The sequence below is a fragment of the Hevea brasiliensis genome, chromosome 9 (genome assembly GCF_030052815.1).
Source record: "Hevea brasiliensis isolate MT/VB/25A 57/8 chromosome 9, ASM3005281v1, whole genome shotgun sequence".
Classification (NCBI taxonomy): domain Eukaryota; kingdom Viridiplantae; phylum Streptophyta; class Magnoliopsida; order Malpighiales; family Euphorbiaceae; genus Hevea; species Hevea brasiliensis.
Genome location: NC_079501.1, coordinates 4,743,216 through 4,768,485, shown reverse-complemented (window position 1 = coordinate 4,768,485; position 25,270 = coordinate 4,743,216). Strand labels below are relative to the sequence as shown.

The 25,270-nt window shown below is 32.3% G+C and overlaps 2 protein-coding genes and 2 long non-coding RNA genes across 8 annotated transcripts; 1 reads left to right on the top strand and 3 right to left on the bottom strand.

Annotated features, from left to right (window-relative positions):
• The first annotated feature begins 1,714 nt into the window (after positions 1-1,714).
• Positions 1,715-4,197, top strand: LOC110633395 (NAC domain-containing protein 101). The gene is made up of 6 exons (XM_058152519.1): positions 1,715-2,015; positions 2,110-2,378; positions 2,575-2,703; positions 2,832-3,221; positions 3,361-3,645; positions 3,731-4,197. Exons 1-6 carry the CDS (start codon positions 1,865-1,867, stop codon positions 4,052-4,054), a joined length of 1,548 nt encoding a protein of 515 aa, XP_058008502.1. The 5' UTR covers positions 1,715-1,864; the 3' UTR covers positions 4,055-4,197.
• On the bottom strand, positions 2,705-5,474 carry LOC110633401 (uncharacterized). Of its 2 annotated transcripts, XR_009151116.1 has the most exons (5): positions 5,209-5,474; positions 4,872-5,113; positions 4,478-4,611; positions 3,328-3,806; positions 2,705-3,062 (listed from the first exon to the last, which is right to left on the bottom strand). It is a non-coding gene; the product is annotated as an uncharacterized LOC110633401 (long non-coding RNA). The 2 variants fall into 2 exon arrangements; XR_009151115.1 differs by lacking the exon at positions 4,478-4,611 and having other exon boundaries at positions 5,209-5,455.
• A 3,140-nt stretch (positions 5,475-8,614) lies between these two features.
• Positions 8,615-10,339, bottom strand: LOC131182968 (uncharacterized). Its single transcript, XR_009151114.1, has 2 exons — positions 10,132-10,339; positions 8,615-9,758 (listed from the first exon to the last, which is right to left on the bottom strand). It is a non-coding gene; the product is annotated as an uncharacterized LOC131182968 (long non-coding RNA).
• A 446-nt stretch (positions 10,340-10,785) lies between these two features.
• Positions 10,786-12,836, bottom strand: LOC110672557 (B3 domain-containing transcription factor NGA1). 4 transcript variants are annotated; one of them, XM_021835366.2, is made up of 2 exons: positions 12,474-12,836; positions 10,786-12,353 (listed from the first exon to the last, which is right to left on the bottom strand). In XM_021835366.2, exon 2 carries the CDS (start codon positions 12,309-12,311, stop codon positions 11,058-11,060), a length of 1,254 nt encoding a protein of 417 aa, XP_021691058.2. In that variant the 5' UTR covers positions 12,312-12,353; positions 12,474-12,836; the 3' UTR covers positions 10,786-11,057. The 4 variants fall into 4 exon arrangements, with proteins under 4 accessions (XP_021691058.2, XP_058008500.1, XP_058008501.1 ...); XM_058152517.1 differs by having other exon boundaries at positions 10,786-12,338; XM_058152518.1 differs by having other exon boundaries at positions 10,786-12,335.
• Between the last annotated feature and the right edge of the window lie 12,434 nt (positions 12,837-25,270).

Sequence of the window (25,270 nt, the reverse complement as noted above, 5' to 3'; positions counted from 1 at the left end):
ATACTTGTAGAGGAAGTTTACAATATATATATATTTTTTTTTTTTGGTGCAGATGAAGTTTATTTATATTAGATGTCTCAATCTCCGAGTATCAATTTAGTGGTGGCGATGTGATGGAGAAATCATGTTATATGCTTGCTATTTCATGTAGAATTAAAATATGGAATGATAAATTAATTATTAATATAATAATTAAATGAAAAAATATTTTTTTTTTAAAAATATTTTTTTAATATAGAAGAAAATAACTGTTTTATGAAATTTAATATTATTGATTTATTATTATAACATTAATTTGTTATTATATATAGGCTAATCTACCTGATGTGAGGGTCTTACTTTTTTTTATATTGGTAGAGATAAGAAAATAGCTTTAACATTATGATATATGAATGCGTAAGCAGGGGAATTGTAGTCCCCAAATATTATACATTTCAAGCCTTCACTTAAAGAGACGTGGACCCTCTTGACGACGAAAAAAAAAAAAAAGAAGGGGCCCTGACCTCTATTTGTCTATTTGCATTATTATTGAAATTATTATTAAAAAATTATTATTTTAAAATATTAATTAGAGAGAATTAAAAATAATTAAAAATTAAATTTAATAAATTTAAGAATATTGAAATAATAAATTAATTTTTTTTTAATTATTTTTTTAATAATATTTAAAATAATATTTTTATTTAGAAAAATAATTTTAATATTTAAAACTTAAATGTCAAACATAATAAATAAATAAATAAATATATAAAGGGCAGATGTAGGATGGAATTTTGAGGGGCTGAAATGGTAGTGGAATTTTATTTTCATTAGATTTGACATGAATATTTTTATGATGAAAGGATTAAAATTTTTGTATTCTTATTTAAAAAAAAAAACAATACATATGCTATAAATATTTTTTTCATATTTAATATATATATATATATATATATATATATATATATATTCAAAATTTAAAAATATATAATACAAAAAATTTTATATAAAATTAAATATTAATTTAAATAAGAAATTTCAACAATAACAACCAAATGAAATTCATATAAATGCATCACCACCCAATCCTATGTAGAGGCTAAGAGGAATTGAATGGATATGCTCACGACTACAAAAGAAAAGGGGCTAGGATCGCCACTGCAAAAGCCAATGTTCTTTGTTATAATTTAAGACAAATAAAAAAAAAAAAAAGTTATTTTTATTTGACAGTGAGAATATACTAGACACACTAATTTAATTAATAAATTATATAAACAAAAGTCGGATAAAATTTTATGAATAATAACAGTAATAATAATGACTTATTATTATTATTTGACGATCTTACACATATGTATATTATACAATATAAGTTGATAATAAAAATATAATGTTAGCAACTTGAATTTTTATTGTATAAATAAGAAAGGTTACATGTATATAATTAATAACTATTAAAAATTGATTGTTGATAACAAAAAAAAATCTTAAAAATTGATTATAATTATCGATTTAAGTAGAGAATTAAATTTTCCGGGTAAAAAGAACTGGAGAAAAACAAGAAAATGCAGGGCCAGTCAATCTGTCCTTGACCCGAGTGTAGATACGGAATACTGTAAGATGAACTCTGACAAGAACGGCGGGCTCCACATCAACACTGAGGAAATAGAAAGTTGCTTTCCCAGAAGTATCTCTATCCAATCATTCCACATGAGGTGGCGTCTCGGCTAAGCTGAGCTTAGCAACAAGAAGACTTAAAAGGTCTCAAGTCAATGAGCAATTCGGTTTTTGTTTTGTTTTCCTCTTATTCACAAGAGAAAGTATCAGACACAAGAGCTTTTGTTCTCACTTTGAGACTCTTTATCCAAAGTAACTCTCTGACAAAATGAATGGAAGAGTAGGGTATAGATTCCATCCAACTGATGAGGAACTCGTCAGTTACTTTCTAAAGCACAAGATGGCTGGAAATGATGGGCTGGTTGATGATGATATTCGGCTTATTGATCTCTGCAAGTTCGACCCCTGGGATTTGCCAAGTAAATTTTCAATCTTTAATCAATTTAAACACTGTAACAACTTCATTGATGTAATTTTGGTCTCATCGTTTCGTTGAAATTGTTTTCCTTTCAGGATATGCCGCGGGGGGGTCAAATGATCAGGTGTGGTATTTCTTTCATAGAAGGGAGAATAAGTATAAAAATACCACCAGACAACGGTTCAACAGATCAACACAGAGTGGACACTGGAAACCAACTGGTAATGAGCGTACAATCACGGCCAGTCGCACTAACAGTAAGATTGGTACAAAGAGGACTTTGGTTTTTTATAAGCGTGGCAGCCCCAAGGAGGTGAAGACCAACTGGGTCATTCACGAGTATCAGCCTAAAACTCCTTACCAGGTGTGATGTCTCTTTCGCAGAGTTGTGCTGTTGCATTGCTTTTGTTTATATCTTCACGAGACTTGTTATATTCTTTTACCTGTGTAGCCCTGAATTGAATGTCTTAGATAAATTCTATAGTCCAATGTATTTTGAACAATGATTTCTCTGTTGCCAAAATGGTTCTCCTACTCATTTTGTCATTCAACTTATCCAGACAGATTTTGTTCTCTGTAAATTAAAGGAAAAAAGAGATGACAAGGCTTGTACATCTGCTTGTGACGAAGATCAGCCTAGTAGTAGCAGGGCTTCTGATCATCATCCAATAGAGATTCCATTCTCACAGGTGAGAGAAGAGTGCCTAATTTCTTTAATGTATATCTAGTTCAAATATACAGCATTTTATTACCAGTTATCAAATTAGATATATGTCCAGGACTAATGCAATTGCTTCTCTATCATTGTTTTCTCCAGGTCGAATCGGAGCTACTTCTGGAATCTTTGCTTGCTAGTACTTGTGAGCCAAATTTCAACAATCCCTCCCCAGAGCATCCCCAATTCCACATGGATGAAGGCATATCCATTGATGATCTAATGCCCTTCTTCGACAATGACTCTGATAGGTTGCCGGAGATGGAGGAAGATCCCAATGAGATGGCAGATTCCTTTATTGTTGTACCTGATGAACACAGCGGTGAAGAGTACCTGTATCCAGTTCTTGTGAATCAAGATGATCATAATCGTCAAGAAAGTGCACGCATTAGCTGCAATCATTCCAGCTCACCCAATTTATTGGGTGGATTGTATCATGACGATATTAATGATGATATTAGTGACATGGAAGCTGAAATTCTCTATGAAAGGGTAAATATAATTCTCCTAAATCTCTGGTAGCATGCAAACCTTAAATCAGTAATTATTTGCAGCTGTATAAGAGAAATTTACTCAGGGCTTTGAAATTTGAGCACACCTGAAAATATTTCTACTCATATCTTTATTACAGTCTTCGCAATTTGGAGCTTCCAACTTGAACAATGGGCATTACCGGCAGATGCAAACGGTTCAAACAATTACTGAAACTGTGCCTTCTTCAACATTTGACCAGAATGGAACTGAAAAGAATCGTATACTACAAATGGATATTTCCTCTCCCTCAGCAGATTCAACCATAGATAGCCATGAAGACATATCTGTTAGAGTTGTCAGCAAAGAGGTTCCTGTCCCTACGAGGACTCACAAACAAGGAAGTATAATTCAGGGCAAATTGTCAGGCGCATCCGAACATAAGGTGAGAAACTTGAGATTCACATAGAGCACTTGAAATGCACTCGTCCAGCAATAAAAATTAACCTCTACTTGATTTCTGTCTGCAGGCGAAAAAAGCTAGGAAGCCTGTTACTGCCCTTGTTCTGCCTCAGGAATCCCCCAAGGAAAGCATCAATGTGAAGACTGAAAAAGATCAGAAAACGGTTATTGCTAAGACAAATTTGAAATTAAGAGCAAATGCAACGGCTACTTGCAACAAGACAGACTCTTTCATTCGCATGGAGACATGTCTATCAAGCCAAAGTTGTCCACCATCAGTTTATTTTATTAAAGCACTCATAGGCCTGCTTTTGATAATCGTTGTAAGTAGGGAAGTGCTCATTCTTATACTTGGATTAGCCGCATGCTACTTAGTATTTAGGTCTATATAAAGTCCTGAACTCGCTGTTTAGAAACTACTACATGAGTTGATGCAGCCTACTTTGTACCTGTTTAATATTTATTTCTTACCTTGTGAATGTGCATAACAATGGCTCAAAGAGCTGACAAATACCCACTTTTGGATTTCTTCTGACTTTTGCCTTTTTTTTTTCTTTTATTAAAAAATAGCTGAAATCGGGAGGGTTGGATAAGTATCTTTTAGACCTTTCTCCTGATGATGAATGCCATCTATAAATGTTCTATTAAGAAAAATCAACTATCAGTTATGTTTAACCGAAACCAGTTGACATTTGCATCTACTCGATTTACACGACAGGTCATTCTAGAAACTGCTTCCTCTGCTTCTATTTATTGATGATTGATTGATAACAAAGTGTTATCCTTTGATGTTGAAAGAAAAGAAAGAGGCTCACTGGACCATCAAAGAAACACGACAGATTGTCTAATGGAAAGAAGCAGAATAGTTTCCCTACAATGGAGAGCCTTGATGGAAACAACAGATTATTCATGTTTGAAGGAAAAGATTGAGGCAGCTCAGCACACTAAGCTGGAAACAAAAATAAAATCTAATAAGCATTCATGTCCTGAAAGCATTCCGTGCAAGTACTCTACAAAGGAATGTCCCAATCAAGATATTAAGCTTGCTAATTCCACCAACATCGTTTAAACAATAATGAAGGAATCTAAACTTCTATTGAACAAGGCATCCATTCACTCGAGATAAAGATATAATAATGCCCATGTTGAAAATCTAACTGTAGGAAGACTTGAACAAGACATGAAATAATCAAAGTAGGCAGCCGGTACCTTTAATTTCACAGTTTCTTGAAGCACATTATAGAGAAGATGTCTATACGCTTTTGGCTTGTGCAGAACTAAATCAATCAGAATAATATACAAAATTCAAGCAAAAAAATATATAAAAAATTTCACTGGGCCAAGGCACAGAGAGACAGAGAGCAATTAAAGTACAATAGCAACCAAAAGGGTATTAAATAAACCATTAATTCACATTCTATGTACTCGTTTGCGACAGCTTTGCAGTTCTCCTGTTAAGAAAATGGGGAAAAAAAGGAACATATACACAGTTAATTGAAAATTGAGATAAGAGAAAATACAAAAATAACTAATAAAAAAAAATTACTTGTTTCGCGAGTCGAATGTTTCCCGGCGAGTATTGCAGCAATAGTTTTTTGATTCCAAATCCACACTTTACACCGGTACTTCATCTCTTCTCCCTCTGTGCCTGTGTCTAAAAATCAACCGAAGGCTCCTTCCTTTCTTCCCTTATTTCCCCTCTTCGGCCGAGGATTAATCATGGGCCCAGAAGGCCCAAACTATTTGAATCATAATATATGCCGAGTACATAGGCTAAACAGATCGGCCTATTTTCCTTTTGTTCTCTTTTCTAATTAATTGACTAATTATGCATTTGCAAGGGAACATAACTTGGAGGTGTTTGTCTTAGAATCAGTTTCTAAATTCTAAAAATAAGTTTACATATTTATTATAATATTTTTTACACATATAAGTTTTAAAAAAACAATAAGTTAGAGATAACTAATTTTTTATTTTTGTACTTATAAACATTATAATTTTACTAATTATTTTATCATATTACCTTTTAAAATTTTTTTATATATTTTATTTAATATCTCTTTTATTTTAATAATAAATTTACTTATAAATTATTTTTTATAAAACACATTAACTATTTATTAAATGCTTATAAACATTTTAATTAAACACGTAATTATTTAATATTTTAACTTCTTATAAATTCAAATTAACTTATAAGTATTAGATCCTTTTAAGCTATTAATTTTCATCATTTTAGTAGTAATTGCATATATATTGAACTGGAAAGATCTAGATTCGACTCTCCTTTCTCTCACCTTTTATATATATATATAATATTCTATATTTAGGTACGTATTCTTGCATATAATGGAATAGCAAAAAGATTGATGGATAGAAAATCCACCAAATCACATTAATGCATGAGCTTGACTACAAGCTTGGATGCTCCACAGACTGAGACAAACACTTATAGGTAGAAAATAAAGCGGATAACCATGGAAAGGACGGGAAACCACCTTCCCTAGCTCCCTATGTTCCGCATATGGGACATCACTATTCACCACCTTGCCAATTTTTATATAATAATAAAGCTAACACCACCCATGAGTCTTCTTTAGTGTGACGGCAGATTTGGCTGTTTCTTAGCGTGCATATACATGATAAAAAGCAACAGGAGCGTAGCCAAAAATGGATCCATCATCCATCTGCTGTACTTTTTTAATAAATTCCCCATCTCCATTTTAGTGGAATTGAAATTTAAGGCACCATTTTGATGTCTATTGTACGAAGGAGAATTGGAAGGAGCAGAAATTGATGGGTAGATTATTGCAGAGTCACTGTTGGTGTTCTGATGAAAAGATGAAAATTATTGCTAAATATTAAGTAAGAAGCAAAGCAAAACTACTCTTTTTTTTTTTTTTCTCTAACTAGATTTAAACTCGAGACACTATACCTTAAAGACTGGTTCTGGTACCATGGCACATCAGGTTAAAGTTCATTCGAATAGCAACCATAAGTGCATAAACATATAGCAAGAGTAAATGAAGCAAACGCAGTGGCTGCTGCTCTCTCTCATGTTATTTTCATCTAACAGAAAGCATATACAAGCAGCCGTATAGTGCCAGAGAAAGAAAGCATGCGGGTACTAGTAAGTAATAAGTGTTGGATGGATGCAGTGAAGAATAAATACAAGAACGTGGTCCATGCAAAATAAATAAATCAATGTTAGCTAGTGAGTGTGTGTTGTACAATGCACGCATCCTGCAAAATTTTTGAGACAAGAAGATAAAAAGACCCAAAGAGAGAAAATGGAAAAGAAACTTTCTTTTCTTTTGTACCTTACACATGTGGCTTCTTTCTTATCATCAATTATTGCCTATTAAACCTAGCCTATATACACTCTTTCTTTATAGCTAGGCCTGAGAGGGCTTCAATTTCAAGACTTTGAACGTAGGAATCTTGTGATTGAAATTAATGAATCTTGATTATAATAATTGGATCATGTTGCTCTTCTATAATCTTAATCTTTAACAGATATGTTGATTATCAGCTTTTGTTTTTCTTTTCTTTTATTATTGATTTAATTTTGTTTTAACTTGATGTTATCATGGTATATATTAGCTACACCTTTCAAGTCCAACCTTGTTTTGTGCATCCATATGCTTTTTCTATAGTTAATTCCTCACTCTCAATGCATGTCACTGTAGCCTCCACGACTAGGGCACGGCAAGGGAAATAATAGCCTAGTATGTATGCATGATGTGGGTGTTTCTTCTTCTTCTTCTTCTTCTTCTTCTTCTTCTTCTTTGCTGATATATCTGCTATGCTTCTCATTATGCATCTTTTGACAGATTCATTTCTATTACAAGGTATTGTGTGTTTAACAGTAACCTATAAAAGTGTTGTTAGGATAACTTAATTAATTAAAAGAATAAGGAAAACTTGAACTTCAATAGTGTCGTGTAGTCAGTTTTCATCATCTAGCCAACTTCACAGCTTTGCCATTCTTATGATATAAAAGCACTCTCTCTTCTCCTCTATTTTTTTTCCATTTTTAATGTATTGCAGAAAAATGAAATAATGTGTTTGAAACGCCTTGATTACTTGTTTCTGTGGCATATATACCCCATTTGAGTGGCAATTGCCTCTTTCATTATTATGTGCAAAATGGGATGATTCAGCATGCTATGATTCAAACCCATTTAAGGGTGCCTTGCTCCATTCCGGATCTCTGAGCCCCAACAGTACAGTAACAAACTGTGCATGTGCAGTAAGATCTTATATAATGATGAATACCACAGAAAAAAAAAAAAAAGAACTGATGAGTTTATATTTATTAATTCATCATCTTAAATAGAATTATCTCATTTAATAAAAATGATGATTATGAATTCCCGGATCTCATACACGTATAAAAACAATCAAAAGTAATCGCATATAATATTAATAAGAAGCATCAATAGTATTGGCTCTGCTGTCCTAATTCTGAATATGCAAGTCAAAGATAGCTAATTAATTAGAATTATACATATCATTTATCAATGAATTTTAACTCGAAGATATTGAACTCATTCTCAAACCTTTAAAATTTCGAATTAGAACTCTAATTTAAAAAAAAAAAAAAATTCTACATCTCACTTAGCATTGCCTTCATGAGCAAGTACAGTAAATAAGCCAAGCTGAACTGCACCACTCCTAATTAAAAACATAAATCCTCCAGGGTTTCAAACTATCTTATTTTTCTGTATTAATTTAATCAGTGGACAAACATAAAATAAATATAAATTTATGTTAAGAATCATAAAATTTTAACAAAATATCAAATTGAAAATAAAGACCATTCAAATTTAAAACTTTAAAAAAAAAAATATTAACCTCACCATATTCCAGTAAAATTGGAAAAACATTCAATCAACTGTCACATGCTGCAGTAATTTAACTTTGGCACATACTGTGCATTTTTTGGCTAATTAGTGTCAATTAATTTTTTTTTTTTTATTTATAACCATATAATGTCACTATTTTAGCTACAATAATGTGGAAAGTGAATAGTCAATAATGGATAAGTCTTACTCTTTTATATGAATTGATTGGCTACTTCAGCATAGAAATCATGATCAAGGCCCCACACATGCCGTTTTTGTTGGCTAAAATTAAATAAACTTGTCCACATAGAAGTTGTTAATTATTTGCCTTGCATTCAACAACATATTCAAGTCAATAATCAGTAGCCCAAATTTGATTAGTTCATGCAGTTTCAAATTCAAACATCATTGGAATTACATTTTTTTTTCTGTCCAAAATTCTCACCTAAATATAAAGATTGCTAATAAATACTCTCTTTGTTTCATTTTAAGTATTTTTTTAAAAAAAATTTTAAATAAATATTAAAAAAATAATATTTTTATAAAAAAAAACTAATAATTAATTAAAATACCCTTAGACTATGGAAAGGTGATAAAAAGAAATAAATATATTGAGAATAATAGATAAAAATAAAGTTAAAAAAAATAATTAATACTTCTTTAATTTTTTAAAATAATGAATAAAATAAATTTTCTAAATCATCACTATATATTGTTTGTAACGATAAAGCATATATCTACAAGCATACAAAGTCATACATCAATCAAACATATGTTTTAGAGTTCCAAGAGCTTTGTTTATGTATTTATCACATGCATATTTATGCCCTTCATTTGGTAGCCCAGAGAGTGGAAGAAATTAAATTAAATCAAAAGTGTTTTCGTTATTTTTTTTCTCTTTCTTGTTATTTTACTTCAGTTGATTTTGTTAATCAGACATTATTAGAAAACATATAATATATCACCTATCGGTATATACATATGTGGAGTTGAAGGATATGTATATTATTCAATCCAAAAATTAAGTTTTGGAACCTTTTCCCTTTTTAAATTCTATTTAATTTAAGCTCTTGCTATTCTCTTTAACATGAAATCTGGTTGTAAATAGTATACACATACCATGAAAGAAGACTTGTAGGAGTTCTATCCATGAAGGGAAATTCCAACTTCAACATGATGGGCTTGACTACAGACGAAGTTTCCTTGGAGCTTCTGATTGATTTGCTTAAAGCAACAAAGCTTTAGAATGCTATTCGCCCGAAGAAAAAAAAATATAAAATTTAAATTCCTTCTTAATTAGAAGGTTGTTAGATGCAATAAAGATTTGTACCATAGAATTGGAAAATTTATGGAAGATATAACTCTCTTGCTTATATATATTTATTATAAACACTATGCATAGACTAAAGATTCCAGTTACTAATTCAATAGGCAACACAGCCAATGTAAATAGCTTGGTAGTGGTAAGCCTAGGTGAAGTCTTAATTAACCATAAGATGTTCAATTCAACCTTCATGTAAATAGAGAGAGAATTCATTACAAAAGATTTTCAGTAAGTAAGTGAAGTTCAAAAGGCACTAAACAAAAGTTTGAGTGGAATCCAGTATTGAATAAGGATATACCTGATTTTTGAGAAATTAACTTTCAGGATAGAGGACTTTTTATGGGTGTGCTCCAATTTATCCGGACAAGAATGTGTGCTGTAAAGAGAAAAATTGAATTACCAAGAAAGATATGGATAGCTAGGTAATTGTGTTATGTTTTATGAGAAGCATAAATTGGAATTATTAAACTAATTAGTAAATAAAAGTTAAAGAGTAAGAATACAGAAGCTACCTTTTGCAGCGCTGAAAACTTTTCTGCACATCACCTAACTAAGCAATAGCAGCAGTAGTAGCAGCAGCCAGCTACAATATTATCCTAGTAAGGTAATAGGAACAAAAGATAGAGAAAGAAGAAAGAGACTACTGCACTCTCTCTATATATGCATATATATATTTCCATTCATCCTCTTCCAATGTACCATAAGATCACTGTCACAGAGAAAGAGAGAAAGTACAGTTGATATCTAAGGAGAGGAAACAAATGTAACCCAAACAAACTAATGGGAAGACACCATCCACCTTGTATGCAGTTATAGGCAAATCCAGTCTCTACTAAAGGAAAAAAAATGTCAATCAATGAAATTAGCATGATGAAAATGTGCTCATTTTTAATTATTTGTATATATGTGTAATAATTATACACTGTAAAAAAAAAAAAGGAATAAAAAGGGATATTTTCAACTCCACATATATATATATTGCACTGCTAGCTCTTTTGCTAGCTCTCCACGAATCTCAATCTCAGGTAAACTGATGATGTAGTAATGATTAGAACAGATTAAATGAAGGAGGGGAAATTAAGAAACCCCCCCTAAAAAAAACTGAAATTTTTATGAATATTCAGTACCCATATGGCAAAATTAGATGTGGAGTACCGCTACTAACAAAAGAAATGGTGTATATATATCTCTTGCTTCTTCACTTGATCGATGTAAGTGTGATCATCAAAGATCCAAATCAAAAGATAAGGAGGTCTTTCCTTTCTTTGAAAACTCAGCTTCTTGCGTTGTTGGCATTGAACTACTGTGTACCCTTGACTGGGGAGGCTGAAGAGGTGAGGAAGCTAAAAAAGGCGAGAACGAACTCATGGTTGTAGTACTTCCATGTGCTGGTAGGGTAACAAAAGAACAAGAAGAAGGAGGAGAAGAAGAAGAAGACTGATCATCTTGTGCTGGACACTCCATGTTTACACCGAAAAGCCTCAACCGCTTTCCCACACTTCTTCCGTGAACAACTGGAACTGAATCAACCACCGCTGGTGCTTGATTCCCTCCTTGTTGATACACTGCCCCAATTGGAAGTGCCCCTGCTGGTCTTAAGTAATGCTGCGCCTGTTGATGATAATGATATTGATGATAAGGTTGATGATGATGATGAATACTGTAACTCAAATGCTGGAATTGAGGTTGTTCATATGGTCGTGGAATAGACGACAAAGGCTGAGGCAGCGAGTAGAGCCTACCCCAACTCACCGACTGTTGGAAGCGTAGCTGATTTTGCAGCTCTAAATGTGCAAACAATGTTGGATCTGGTGCATTAGGCCTGCGTCTCCAGTCTATGTATAAATGATGCTTCCCTGACTCGCCAACGCCTCGCTGAAATGACACGACATCGCCTGCATCAAGCTTCTTTTCCTTGACGAACCGGCTCCAACCTTTGGTCATCACATAGCTCTGGCTACTGTTCCAATAAGAGTACCGGAATCGCCAGGCCTTGCCGTTCCGGTCTTCAAAATTCAAGAGGAGCCCTTTCTCATTCGACGATGAGTCGAGGGGAAAGTACTTCTCTGCGTGTTGCTTTGGTATCACGAGCCGGTTTAGCTTGCCTACATCGCTTGGGGTCACCACTTTATCAAACATATGCTCTCTCTCAATAGACTTATTAGTACCACCACCGATATTAACAATACCATTGTCGTTTCCCAGTGATAGGTCCATGAGCTCCAGCCTCTTGTCAAAATTGAGAGATGATGATGATTCGTGGGTTTTGTATTCTTGTTGAGACTCGGATGGCCCAAGCCATAGGTCATGGTGTTGTGGTAGAAAATTTCTGTACTTGGTAGAAGAAGACGATGAGGATGAGGGAGAAGAAAAAGGGAGCTTACTCGTTATCATCTCCTCTTCCTCTTCCTCTTCTTCTTCTTCTTCTTCTTCTTGTTCTCTTTCACAATGCCCTCTTTCTTGTTCAACAAAGTTCATGATGACCCACCTGGAATTCTTGAGCTTCTTAACACGGTAGATCTTGGAGAATTAAAATCCAACCACAAGGAAAAAATGATGATGGGGAAAAGAAAGTAAAGGAAAAGTTGGGTGCTAGAGGACTTTAATTATAGCGAAAATGAACTAAAACAAAGGACTCACCTGTTAAAGATTTGTTTTCTTGGTTGGAAAATTTTGCTTCAAGATCCGTGAGGCCACAAGAGAAGCAAAACGGAGCTGTCTCAGTACAACCAAATGGTCGGTGCCTTCTTCTTTGACCAAAAGTAGCAATCCAAAACCCTAAACGAGATAAGCCATGGATAATTCATTACATACAGAGATGAGAGAGGAGGCAAGTTGTTCTCGTTGTTGACCTAGCTCTAGCTAACACACAGAGAAAGAGTGAGGGTTTTTGCTTACAAGTTCCAAAATACCTCCCTCGAAGCCTCTCTCTGTCTCTCTCTCTCTCCTTTTGGAGCGGTAATGTAAATTTTCTTGCTTTTTTTCAGCAATTAAAGGAGACCCATGAATTGAGAATTGAGAGAGAATGGTAATACGTAGGGGCCCATGAATGATCTGGTTCGGCTCATGTGAGCTTGTACTTTTCATCATTTTTGGTTTCTCTCTATATTTCTTCTAATTAAAAGACCAAACTTTTAGTTTAATGGTCTCAACCTTGATTGATTTTATCACTAGACTAAAGCATCATTAGCGTCAATTTGGTCTCTAACACTAATTTAATTGTAAGAGAGTGTCATTAATATGAGAAATGCTTGCTCAGATTTGATCTATTATAAATTTAAATATGTGATATTTATATATTTAATGAATGAGCCCACATGTATTTTATATCCTAAATTTATGATAAATCGAATTTAGGTAAGAAAAAAATATTCGTAAGAAAAATATTTAATATATATAGAAAGAGAGAGGCTAGTTGTGTGTTGAGAGAGTGGCATGTTCTCAGTTAGGTTTTGGAGTTTTTGACTTTGCTGCCATTGATTTTAATGTTGGTATTGGCTCTTGGGAGCGAGAAAAGTTCAGAGCTAAAATAGACCGACCTGGCGGCCTCCCATAAATATTCTCATTCTCATCCTAGTGGCATAGATTCCTCTATTTTATCATCCACGCTACCCACCAAACCAAACCCATTTGATATTTCTTCCAATATAATCTAATAATAGTCTTCCAACCTTTAATTGCACATTACTTTATCCTTGGAGATGGAAACATATAATCTTAGTTTGGCAAGTCAAAATTACAGAATATGTTATTTCCACTAGCTAGTAATAATAATATGGCAATGAAAAGGTGTTAAAAAAATTTAAAAAAAAAAAGAAGTAAAATTCCAAGTAGCGTCATGGAAGGCAACGTTTCAAGAATACAATTTGACCCACCTAAGAAAAGGGGAAGGCAGCTAGCACAAAGGCCTTGCTTCGAGCTTGGGGCATTCATGGTTGACTGCAATTTGTTTATCTCCAACTCTCTCTCTCTAATGAGGTTAGTTTTCTTTAACAAGTGGCCATTTTGTGGCTATTAATGGAGATAAAGTAAGCTCTTTTTCTCTAGTTTTGGTATTTCAAGATCCTTGAAATAGACGGAACATGTGGTTTGAATAAGTCGCCACTTGTTAGGTCATTACTTTAACAACCATTTTTAACGTGCTAAAAACATAGCATTATTTAAATATTCTTTATATACATATATTTATATATATCCACCATCTATTATTATCATATCAGATTAATAATTTAGTAATTTAATATTTTATTTTTTTAATTTCAAAATTAAGAATTTAATCAATAATTTTTTTTTCTTTAAGTTTTCCATGTAAAATTAAATAAAAGAGAAAAAGTTAGCAACTGTTGGTGAACCAGGATTTCATCAATTTTGCAGTGAATTATGGCTTACCAATTGGCGATTGATTGATTGTAGAGAAATTCTTACTTAAATCTAATCTATCATAAATTAAAACACAATTATATGAAATCATGTATTAAATAATTGGACCCTATTATAAATTTTTTGTCTTAAATTAAAGATAACCCGAGTCTCACATTTTTATTTTCAAGAATACCACTGCCATAAGACCCAGTCTCAGATATGCCACAAGTCCTAAATCATGATAATTATATTCTTAGTTAGCTATGTGCTACATGTCCCTTGAATTAGTCATTATTTCATAATTATTAGCATGAGCAAAGTCAGTAAATTAAGTAAGTGAGTCAATTTCTTTTTTATAACCCATTTATAAATGAAAAAAAATTATATTATATAAAATAATAAATTATTTACTGAGAGAAATAATAATAATAATAATAATAATAATAATAATAATAATGAAAATTTTGTACAAATAACAAAAATAAAGAAAAAATTAAAAAATAATATCATAAAATAACAAATTTTTGCTATAAGCTTAAATTTATAATTGTTATTGATGAGTTTTTATTTTCTATAAACATTGCATGATCCCTTCATTATCAATTCTATCAAAACATCTTTCCCAATAATCATTAAATAATTTAATTGATCCCTAATTCGATTTAGCAGTTAATTCTTCAAAAATTTCATAGCAAAAAAATATTATTTCAGCACTTACAGTTACAAATAAGTAATATTAATGCCAATTTTACAAGCAAGTAAACTTATAAATATATATAAGATTTTTCATGATAATTTTTCCTTTATTTAAAACATATTATTCATGTTCAAAATAATTATTTTACGTTTCTCATAAAAATGAAAAAAAATAAAAATAAAAATAAAATGCATGGATATAAAATGAAAAAAAGAATTAAAAAATAAAAATGAAAAAGGGAAAAAAATTATAACTCTTATGAATATGAGAAAAAGAAAGAGACTAAAAGTAGTATTGAACTAATATAAAGAATTAAAAAAAAAAACTAAATGACTTGAAATTTTACATAAATATATAGAAAACAAAATCATTGAAATTTATCTTTATTTTATTTGAATGGAAAACTTTTATTATTAATTTTTAAGTAGAGTCATTTATAATTTTTGGATGAAATTTTTCCATATATATATATATAATTCTTAGTTTGAAAAAATATTTAAAATTTTTCATGAATGCAATGGGCCAATTGACCCCAGATGCAGATTCACCCTAGATTATTAGAAAATTAAGTCTAATTTTAAAATTCAGGTATTAAATCAAGATTAATTAGCTAAATTACTAAATATGTAATTTTTATTAATTATTATTTAAAACTCATTTAATGACAAGTTTAATAAATTATAATAATTAATTAACTATATTAATTAAAATATATTAAAAATTAGTTTAAAATTAACTTCAATTTTTTAAATTATAAGAACTCCAAATTAATTATTCAAATTACTTTTTTTTTAACATTTAAATTCAGAAAAAACAGATTTTTAGCCTCTCAACTATAATTTCAACTAAAATTTAAATGAATCTAAAAATTGAACTTGACAGAATAAATTGAATTTTTAATGAATTAACTTTGGAGGAACTCGGGAGAGATGTTCAACTCATTTAGCCCTATGAGTAGGTGGATGTGGCTATTCATTCAAGTGGTCCTTTTATTATGCTCCACTTTATGGGTTATGACAGAAGCTCCAGCCACAATATATATCGTTTCGTTGTACTGATAGATAATGACAATATTCAGAATGGTTAATGACTAGATTCTTGATAAACATATGGTTTCAGAATAGTTAATTAAACTGTTTTAAACTTTAGTTGAGGCAATTAAAAAGCTCTTTAGCTATAAATAATGCATTCATCTCAACTAATTTAACTAATTAAAGTCTAAAGATTCTTAATTAATCATCATAATATATGAACTCAGCATGATATAACAATACAGTAATTAAAAGAGCATATTTTTATAAAACTTTTGCAAGGCATGTGTTTCATGGTAAGCATATTTCATTGATTCTTTTGTTTTTTATATGAAAATCTATTAAAGTCGAAAAAATAACAAAAATGTTTCTTTTAAAAAAATTTTAATTATTTCGTATTTAAACTAATTTTACCAAGTCTCAATGAGTATATTTTTCATGAAATTTGAATGAGTTTAAAATTGCATACCATACATAACTTGTACATTTTAAAATTATTTAAAAATTAATTATATATATATATATATCAAAATAATTATGGTCTTATTCGTTAATATTAATTGTTCTAATAATTATTAACAGTTTTATCAATTGTCAATTATTTTATAAATCGTTAATAATAGTTAGATTTTAATTATTTATATATTGATTTATAAAATAAAAGTTTTTTTTATAAAAATAGCTGTTGGATATTTTAATTAGTTATTAAATATAAAAATAATAGTATAATCTTGTTGATTTTAATTAAAACGTTCTCTCAGCTTTTAACAATTAAGAGAAAATTAAATTTTTTATGAACTATTTTTTTTAATTTTTAAATATTAATATAAATATTATTATAAGTAATTATCGTGTGATTTTGGTAACATTATTAGTGATATACTTGAGTACTAATCCAATTAATAAACTATAGCCACCAGCGATGCTAATCTGTAGATTTTCAACAAGTTGCAGTTCCAGAATTATTATTATTATTATTATTAGCTAATCTTTTCTAAGTTCTTGGGGGCCTCCAGGCTTGCTAAATAATATATATGTAAACAATTTAAAGACTTTCATTGCTCTTATAAATCTAATTTCAACTTGTAATAGAAGATCACTTGAAATTGAAGACCTCATTATATATATATATATGCATGTTGAGTCGAGGACTTTGTCGTTTAATATCACAGTTGAAATTTAATTAATCACAATTCTTGCTTAAATTTAATGCATTTATATATAATATACCCACTTTGATTTAGGAACTTGTCAATTTCTAATTAATTTATTAATATTGTGCATCTCAATATGCGTTAAACCAATCTTATAATTACGACTTTCTTCAATGATAAGTATTTAATATTTAACTTTGGACTAAAATTAAATTATCAGAAATACATGATTTGATTAAAATACAAATTTATCTTTTTCATTACGTGCAATTTTTTTATTAATTTAATATAAAATACTTTCAATATTTATAAAATTTTTTCATAATTTTATATTAAAAAAAATACATACAAAATTATTACAGATTCACATCTCTTATGATTTATTAATTAGTGTATTACATACAAAATTTATCTTTTTGCATAAATTTTATATGAACAAAATGTAATTAAGTCAGATGTACTATGGAAATGTAGGAAATTAATAGTACTGATTTGATTGCTTTTGTTTGAGTAGAAATTTGGTGAGAGGTTCTTCCATCTTTAAATATCTTAAATTTTAAGTAATTTATAAATAATTGATATTAAATAAGTAATATATTTAATAAAAAAATAAATTATAAACATATTTATTATTAAAATTATTAAAATATATAATATTAAATAAGATAAATAATAAAATTTTAAAAATTAAATAAGAGTAATATAATAAAATATTTAATTAAATTAATTTATAAATATAAAATTTATAAATAGCCAAATAAAAAATTTATCTCAATTCTTTTTCTTATAAGTTGAATATTTTATTAGAACCTATAGCTAGAAAATCAGCTATAGGAGTACAAGTATTATATGATCATGTAATCAAACTAATTAATAAATACAAAGTATAAATAATTAAACACATAATTAATAAATGGACAATAATAACCTGAAAATAGACTGTGGAGCCCATGCTCATGAGAATTCAGGTATATATTTACATATACAAAAGATAAAACAAAGCAAAAATAATGATAGTGACAGTGTTTAAAACTGCAAAGAAGTGATGATTACCAAAAGTTGCAGTCTGTGGTTATGATAAATGAGCCCATTACATAACTGGACGGATGACAGAATGCTAAAACTGCAAAAAGCAATGGCACACTTTAATTAAACAAAGGCACTGCTTCGTTTACCTTAACTCTGTTGAATAGTGGTTTATGTGTAATATAACAGTAGACTAGTACTACGTGCAGCCGCTTGACAAGTCAGATGAATAAATATATTGTAATTCTGTGGTTAAGCACAAACAGGTCGTAAGTAACAGCTGCCAAGAATTTCCTAGGAATTATAATGGGTTAACATCAAACCTCTGTAGAGCAGAGGCGTGAAGGGCGGTAGGCAGCAACTCTTTACTCTTTGTGTAGCTTCAAAAAAGAGCTAAAGCTAGCCTATGAAAACCCTATTGGCGACCTGCGTTGCATTATTGTTAATGCTAATAATAATATTTAGGATTTGAGAGATGCTCATGGATGGTCATTGGTTATCTGATATGAATTAGGAATTAATAATTATGTTTAGAGCCGAGGCAAGGGCAACTGTTACGTAGAGTATAGGTGTTAGGACCACACCCCAGAAACCCAACAGCAAAACAAGCTAAGACCCAGTTGGCGGTTATCTTGTTTCACAATTCTTGCGCTGGCCTTTTGTCTCCTTCGCACTGCTCTCTCTCTCTCTTTTCTTTATCCGTGTCACTGTGGGCACGATTCTGTTGCGGGCATCCACCTTCATACCTAATTAATATTGTATATAATAAAATTAAATTTATTTCTGTAATATTTTTAATTCATTATAAAGAGGAAATATTGTATTTTTTTTTTTAATTAGCGCCATCCATTAATGATGGGAAAGAAGTGTAATTTATTAATTAATCTAAAACAGCAGGCATGCATGTTTGCTATCACTGTACAATGTTTATAAAGGCAGTGGAGCTATGGCTAGCTTATGGGGTGTGAAAATATAGTTAAAAAAAAAAAGGTAATTAACCAATCTTTAGATATAATATAATTAGGCAATGGAAGAATGGACAGGAAGGGTCAGCATCAACTAGTTGGCATCCCTTCCATGAGGAAGATGATAATGGAAACAACTGTCATGCCCCAGAGTCTAGGATTGAGTGGTAGCTTGAATTGCTACACAAATGTTGATAAGAGGAGGGTGAGGGTGAGGCTAGATAGAATATAGTGTACTAGTTTAATTAAGTAGATTAAAATATATAATTTAGTGGGGGAAGTGGACCTATGTGTAAGGAGAGGCGGCACATGCAAATCAACCTGGTAGCTTAAAAGGAACTTGAAATGGGGGCGAGGATACCCAAATAATTCCTTTTCAAATAAGGGCATAACCCCTATGTGGGGGCTACTGCGCACCATTCACCAATTTACACTGTCCATATCGATACCCCTCTTTTTTCTCTTCTTCTGTACAACCCCACTCTAGTGGTAGTGGTAGTAGTCTACTGCCTCAGCCCCCACCCCTCCTGCAGGCCTGCACCCTCTCAGAAACCGTTGAGCCTCTCTGGCTGTCATGTCGCATTCTTTCTTCATTAGATGACACATCGCCCACAGCTCTACCACATTTTTTCATGTTTTATATATTACACCTTACAAATATAAATTTATTTGCTTCTAAAATTATATTTATTTTAAGAAAAATAATTTTTATATTATTTAATATTTAAACTATTAAACATCAATTGAGTCAACATAATCAATAATTTTTTATTATAATTAATGTAATATCAATATATTATAAATAAAATTATTATGATTTATTTTTATAAAATTAATTCAAAATAATATAAATTAAATTGATTGAAATCAGACTTAAACTTGTTCATAACTAGCTAATTCACCTACTAATCAAATTAAATTTAAAAAGAAAAAATTATTAATTTAATCAAAAAATTGAAACAAATTAAATTGGACCAAAAGAAATTCTTAAGTCCTGATCTCCCTCACTCTAAAACTGCCTATAACGAACCCTAATTGGCAAGTTCTTGCATAATACTGTTCTGAATGTATTTACTTTATCTGATTTAAAATAAATCATTCACATTAATTTATCCATATATCTAAACAAAAACGTACAATGGTAATGATTTTTACAAAAATGCTGCTTAATTAGGCGTTTTGTAAAAAGTGGCATGCTCAGATAATTAACATAATTAGTCTCAAGGATCACATTGTGATTCATCGAAAAGATTTGTATATGGTTATGGATTATTCTTACCTAAATTTGTTATGAATTTTTTTATCATGATCTAAAATATAGATATGTATATTTTGAGTTAATGATTTGTGTTATTAAACTCAATTTAAAACTTAATTTGGTAAAAAGATCAGATAAATAGGTTAGTAGTTCAATCAGTGAATTATTAAAAATTAATTAAATATAACACCTATTAATATAAATATAATTAATTAAATAAATTTTAATTATTTAAAAAAAATTAAATTTTATTAAGTTATACTTAATAAATTTTAATAATGTTTTTAAATTTTATATAAAAGTATTAAGTAATAAAATGAATAAAAATTTCTATAAATGTATAATGTTTTTTAATTTTTATTAAATATTACGCATATGTTAAATGTAACACCCCTAATTTATAAATTTATTATTTTGTGAGTAAATATTAATATTTTATTTTATTTAAATTTTAAGAAATTATTTGAAATTTTTCGGATTTTAAAAATCGGATTCGATTTTCTGAAAATATAAAACTTTGATGATTTTTAAAAATTAATTTAAAGACCACGTGGCAAAACTAAAAATATATTTGAACTCTACGAATTTTTTTGAGTTTTCTAGAATTTTTTCAAAATTTTTGGACTTCGTTTTCGGTCCCAAAGTAGAGTAAAAATTTAAAATTTTGTGTCTTGAATCAGACCAGCCGAATCGAATCGGACCAATCAAATCGGACTGGCCATATCTTTTTCTTCCACCTTTCGCACATGTGCTCGACGTTTCCCCTTCCTCTCTCATTTTCTCTCTCCTCTCTCTTCCTCTCGCCACGCCGCCACCACCCTAGCCTCCTCCACTCGCCGGCACGCTGCCCCAGCCTTTCCTCACCGCCGGCTGACGCTCCAGGCCGCTCGAAACCTTCCCTTTGCACAACGAGCTGTTTCGCCTTCCTGGCAAAAATTCGGCTGATCCGGCCACCGATCGGACCGGGTCTTGTGTCAAAACTCTTCTACACTTCGAGAGCTTTCCATAGACACCAAGAACACCAAAATCCATTAAGCGGTTTGCTCAATTTTTATCTGGGAAGTTTTAGCTCATTTCGAATTTTGGGCTAAATTTCTCGCAAACCGTGAACTCCACGTGAAAACCGAGAGTACCTGAGTACTCCCCTTGTCGAGAGCTTCGCGGCAATACCAATTTCAAAATTTTTCGATACCGTTTTTTGATGGGTCCCTCGAAACTTCGTAGTATTTTTCTGAGTACTAAATGAGCATAGAAAATTTCATAAAAATTATGTACTAACGCCCGTGTTGTGGGCTTCGTGTAGGTACCTTCAATTCACCAAAATTCAACGGTTGCTCAGGTCTGTAAATTTCGGGCTGAACAGACAGACTACCCAAAAAATCTTGGAATTGGGTCGAGATTTTGGCTGCCCCATCGTTGTCAAACATCCTGAGCTCGTTCCCTGGGTCGGATTTGGCATAGGTAAACCCAAACCTTACTTTTTCTTAATTATCTAGTGCTTGAATGGGATTAAAAATTCATGAAATATTCGTGGTAGCTTAGAAAATTATAATTCCTTTTGCATTAGCTTAGTAACAATGCTAAGGACCGCAGGGCAAAGTTTTAGAATTTTTAGAGCTCATTTGGGTAGTTTTTGCAAAAGGGTTAATTATAAAGATTAAACTGTAAATTTTCATATTATGATTGTTAACTGTTTGGATGGGCCCAAGAGGGGCTGTGTGATGTGATTGAGTTGTCGGTGTGTGGTTTGTAGATATAGAAGTGCGTTTTAAGCCCTTTTGCAAGTTGGGTAGGTCCTAGGTATAGGAGAGACTCTGTCGGATTTTCGGCACAATTTATGACATCTTTGGTCTTTTCTTAGTTTATATTGAGTTAAATTTATTAAATAATTGTAATAAAACTGTCAGGTGAGCCGGGAAAGCCTTCCTCCTCCGCCCAACCGCCACAATGACTTCGGTTGAGTCTGTGAGTAAAATATTAATTTTAATTGTAATTTCGATATTATTATATGTTCAAGCATACCCATGCATCACTTATAAATATGTATCTATGTAGTTAAACATTAGGCACATTTTATATTGCATTCATAATTGTTGAAGTACTATAGATATTGTTTGTGATAATTTTGATCAGTGTGTGTGCGTGGCGTGCGTGTTGTATGGTATTAGATATGGACAGAAATGGTAGACACAACTTGAGAGACACTCGCTAGGACCCGGTCCTTCGGGGTAGCCATGGCTTGAGAGACACTCGCTGGGACCCCGCATTTTGTTTATTAAGCCAAAAGTCCGGCTTGAGAGATACTCGCTAGCAGAGGTTGGATTAAGAGGGCTGTATAGGGGATCAGCTCCCATATACGTATTGTTTGACAGTGTTAGGTGTGTGAGTGCTCCAAATTGCCTTTTTATTGTTATGATATGAAAATAATAACGATTTTGCATTTCACTCCACAGGGTGCATTAGCTTTAGATAACTATAGGAATTATGGTTAAAATTGATATTTTACTCTCTGAGTCGAACGTTCACTCCTTTTCATCTATTTTTTCAGGCTACAGGAGGATTATTTATTGTGGCTAACCTGCTCTTCTTCTTCGCAGGTCCTTTGATAGTACTTAATGTATTCTGTATAATTGAGTTAAATTTTTAGACTCCGCATGTGTTAGAAGTACTTATTTTATTTGGGCCTGTATTATAAAAGTTATGTTGGACCTATAAGATTATTAACTGTATGCATAATGGAATTGGATGAGGGAGCTGAGCTCCCATTTGAGTTATGACCTTTTTATTATGTGGAGGGTGAGCTGAGCTCCCCAATTTATTATATATATTGTGTTTACAGGTCGGGCGAGTTAAAAACTCCCCATTAAATGATCCATTTTGTGGTTGGACTCTGTCCGGTTGGATTCTTAAAATCGGGCCCAAATTGGCCTTAGAGTTGGGTTGAGGAATAGTTAGGCTTACTACGAGCCTCGGGGGCTTTAGGCTGGCCCAGGTCCTAGTGTCGGTCCTGACAGAGAGCCTGGGATCACAGGGTTCTTTTGCAAATGTTCCTCGTCAGTTGTATCCTGGTACATCCAGCATGGCAGGCAGTCAGTTCAGTGGCCAACAGGACCAAGGACAAGGAGGACGTGGATTTGGAGGGAGATCAGGAGGTAGAAGTCAATATCAGGGTTTTGCAACGCAGGGTAGGGGTTAAGCTCGGGTTTTCACCCTGACCCACCAGGATGCTCAGGCTTCCAATGCAGTTGTGGCAGGTATTCTTCTAGTTTGTTCCTATGAGGCTCATGTTTTGATAGATCCGGGTGCTACGCACTCATTTATCTCCCCAATGTTTGCCATGAGATTGGGTAGGAACCCTACAACTTTAAAATGCCATTTGTCTGTAGCTACCCCACTTAGTGACAATATAGATGTAGATATGATTTTTCTGGGTAGTCCAGTAATAGTGGATGGAAGGATCCTCCTAGCAGACTTGGTTCCTCTACTAGTAATGGATTTCGATGTAATTTTGGGAATGGATTGGTTGGCAACTCATTATGCCACTTTAAACTGTAGGAACAAAAAGGTGTATTTCCACATGCTTGATGTGAAAGAGTTTAGCTTTGATGGTGACAAGAGCATGGCTCCATATAATTTGGTGTCAACAATTAGTGTTTGAAAAATATTGAGTCGTGGATGTCAAGGGTATTTGGCATTGGTGAGAGATACATCTGTAGAAGGTGTCAACATGGAAAATGTTCCTGTTGTCAGAGAATTCATGGATGTCTTCCTTGAGGAGCTTCCAGGGTTGCCACCAAGAAGGGAAATAGAGTTCTGCATTGATGTTGTGCCGGGTACAAACCCCATATCAATGCCGCCTTACAAGATGGCACCAGCAGAATTGAAAGAGCTAAAGGAGCAACTACATGAGCTTTTGGACAAGGGTTCATACGTCCGAGTACTTCACCCTGGGGTGCTCCTGTTCTATTCGTGAGAAAGAAAGATGGGTCTTTGAGGTTGTGTATTGATTATAGACAGCTGAACAAGGTGAATGTGAAGAACAAGTATCCACTTCCTCAAATCGGTGATCTGTTTGATCAGCTCCAATGGGCTAGATTCTTTTCTAAGATAGACCTATGATCAGGCTACCATCAGTTGAGAATTAGGAATGAGGATGTGTCCAAAACAGCATTCAGGATAAGATATGGTCATTATGAGTTCTTAGCAATGTCTTTTGGACTCACTAATGCACCAGCAGCCTTCATAGACTTGATGAACATGGTGTTCAGGCCATTCCTGGACCGTTTTGTCATCGTATTCATAGATGACATTTTGGTATACTCTCAGACCAAGGAAGAACACGTGTGGCATTTGAGGATAGTGTTGCATACTTTGAGGGAGCACCAGCTATATGCTAAATTTTCAAAATGTGAATTTTGGCTAGAAAGCATCTCATTCTTGGGACACGTGGTTTTTAGTGAAGGTATTCAAGTGGATCCTAAGAAAATTAAGGTTGTAACTGATTGGCTTAAGCCTATAACAGTCACTGAGGTGCGAAGTGTTCTGGACCTAGCTGGCTACTGTAGGCGTTTTGTGCAGAATTTTTCCAGAATAGCAGCTCCCCTAACTAAGTTCACTCTGAAGAATGTTCCATTCATTTGGACAGATGATTGTGAGGAGAGTTTCCAGAAGCTTAAGGAGTGTCTAACCACCGCTCCTGTGTTGACCTTATTGATGAGTGGTGAAGGATATACCATGTACTGTGATGCCTCCAGAGTTGGCTTAGGGTGTGTTTTGATGCAGAATGGAAACGTAGTGGCTTATGCTTCAAGGCAGCTAAAGATGCATGAGCAGAACTACCCCACCCATGATTTGAAAATGGCGGCTGCAGTCTTTGCACTAAAGATCTGGAGACACTACCTGTATGGTGAAGTATGCGAGATATACACCGACCACAAGAGTTTG

Excerpts from the sequence above, each read along its gene's own strand:
- LOC110633395 (XM_058152519.1), top strand. The coding sequence starts at position 1,865 with ATGAATGGAAGAGTAGGGTATAGATTCCATCCAACTGATGAGGAACTC. Across the intron at positions 3,222-3,360 it reads CTGAAATTCTCTATGAAAGG|TCTTCGCAATTTGGAGCTTC; the intron begins GTAAATATAATT and ends TCTTTATTACAG. Across the intron at positions 3,646-3,730 it reads CAGGCGCATCCGAACATAAG|GCGAAAAAAGCTAGGAAGCC; the intron begins GTGAGAAACTTG and ends TTCTGTCTGCAG.
- LOC110672557 (XM_021835366.2), bottom strand. The coding sequence starts at position 12,311 with ATGAACTTTGTTGAACAAGAAAGAGGGCATTGTGAAAGAGAACAAGAA.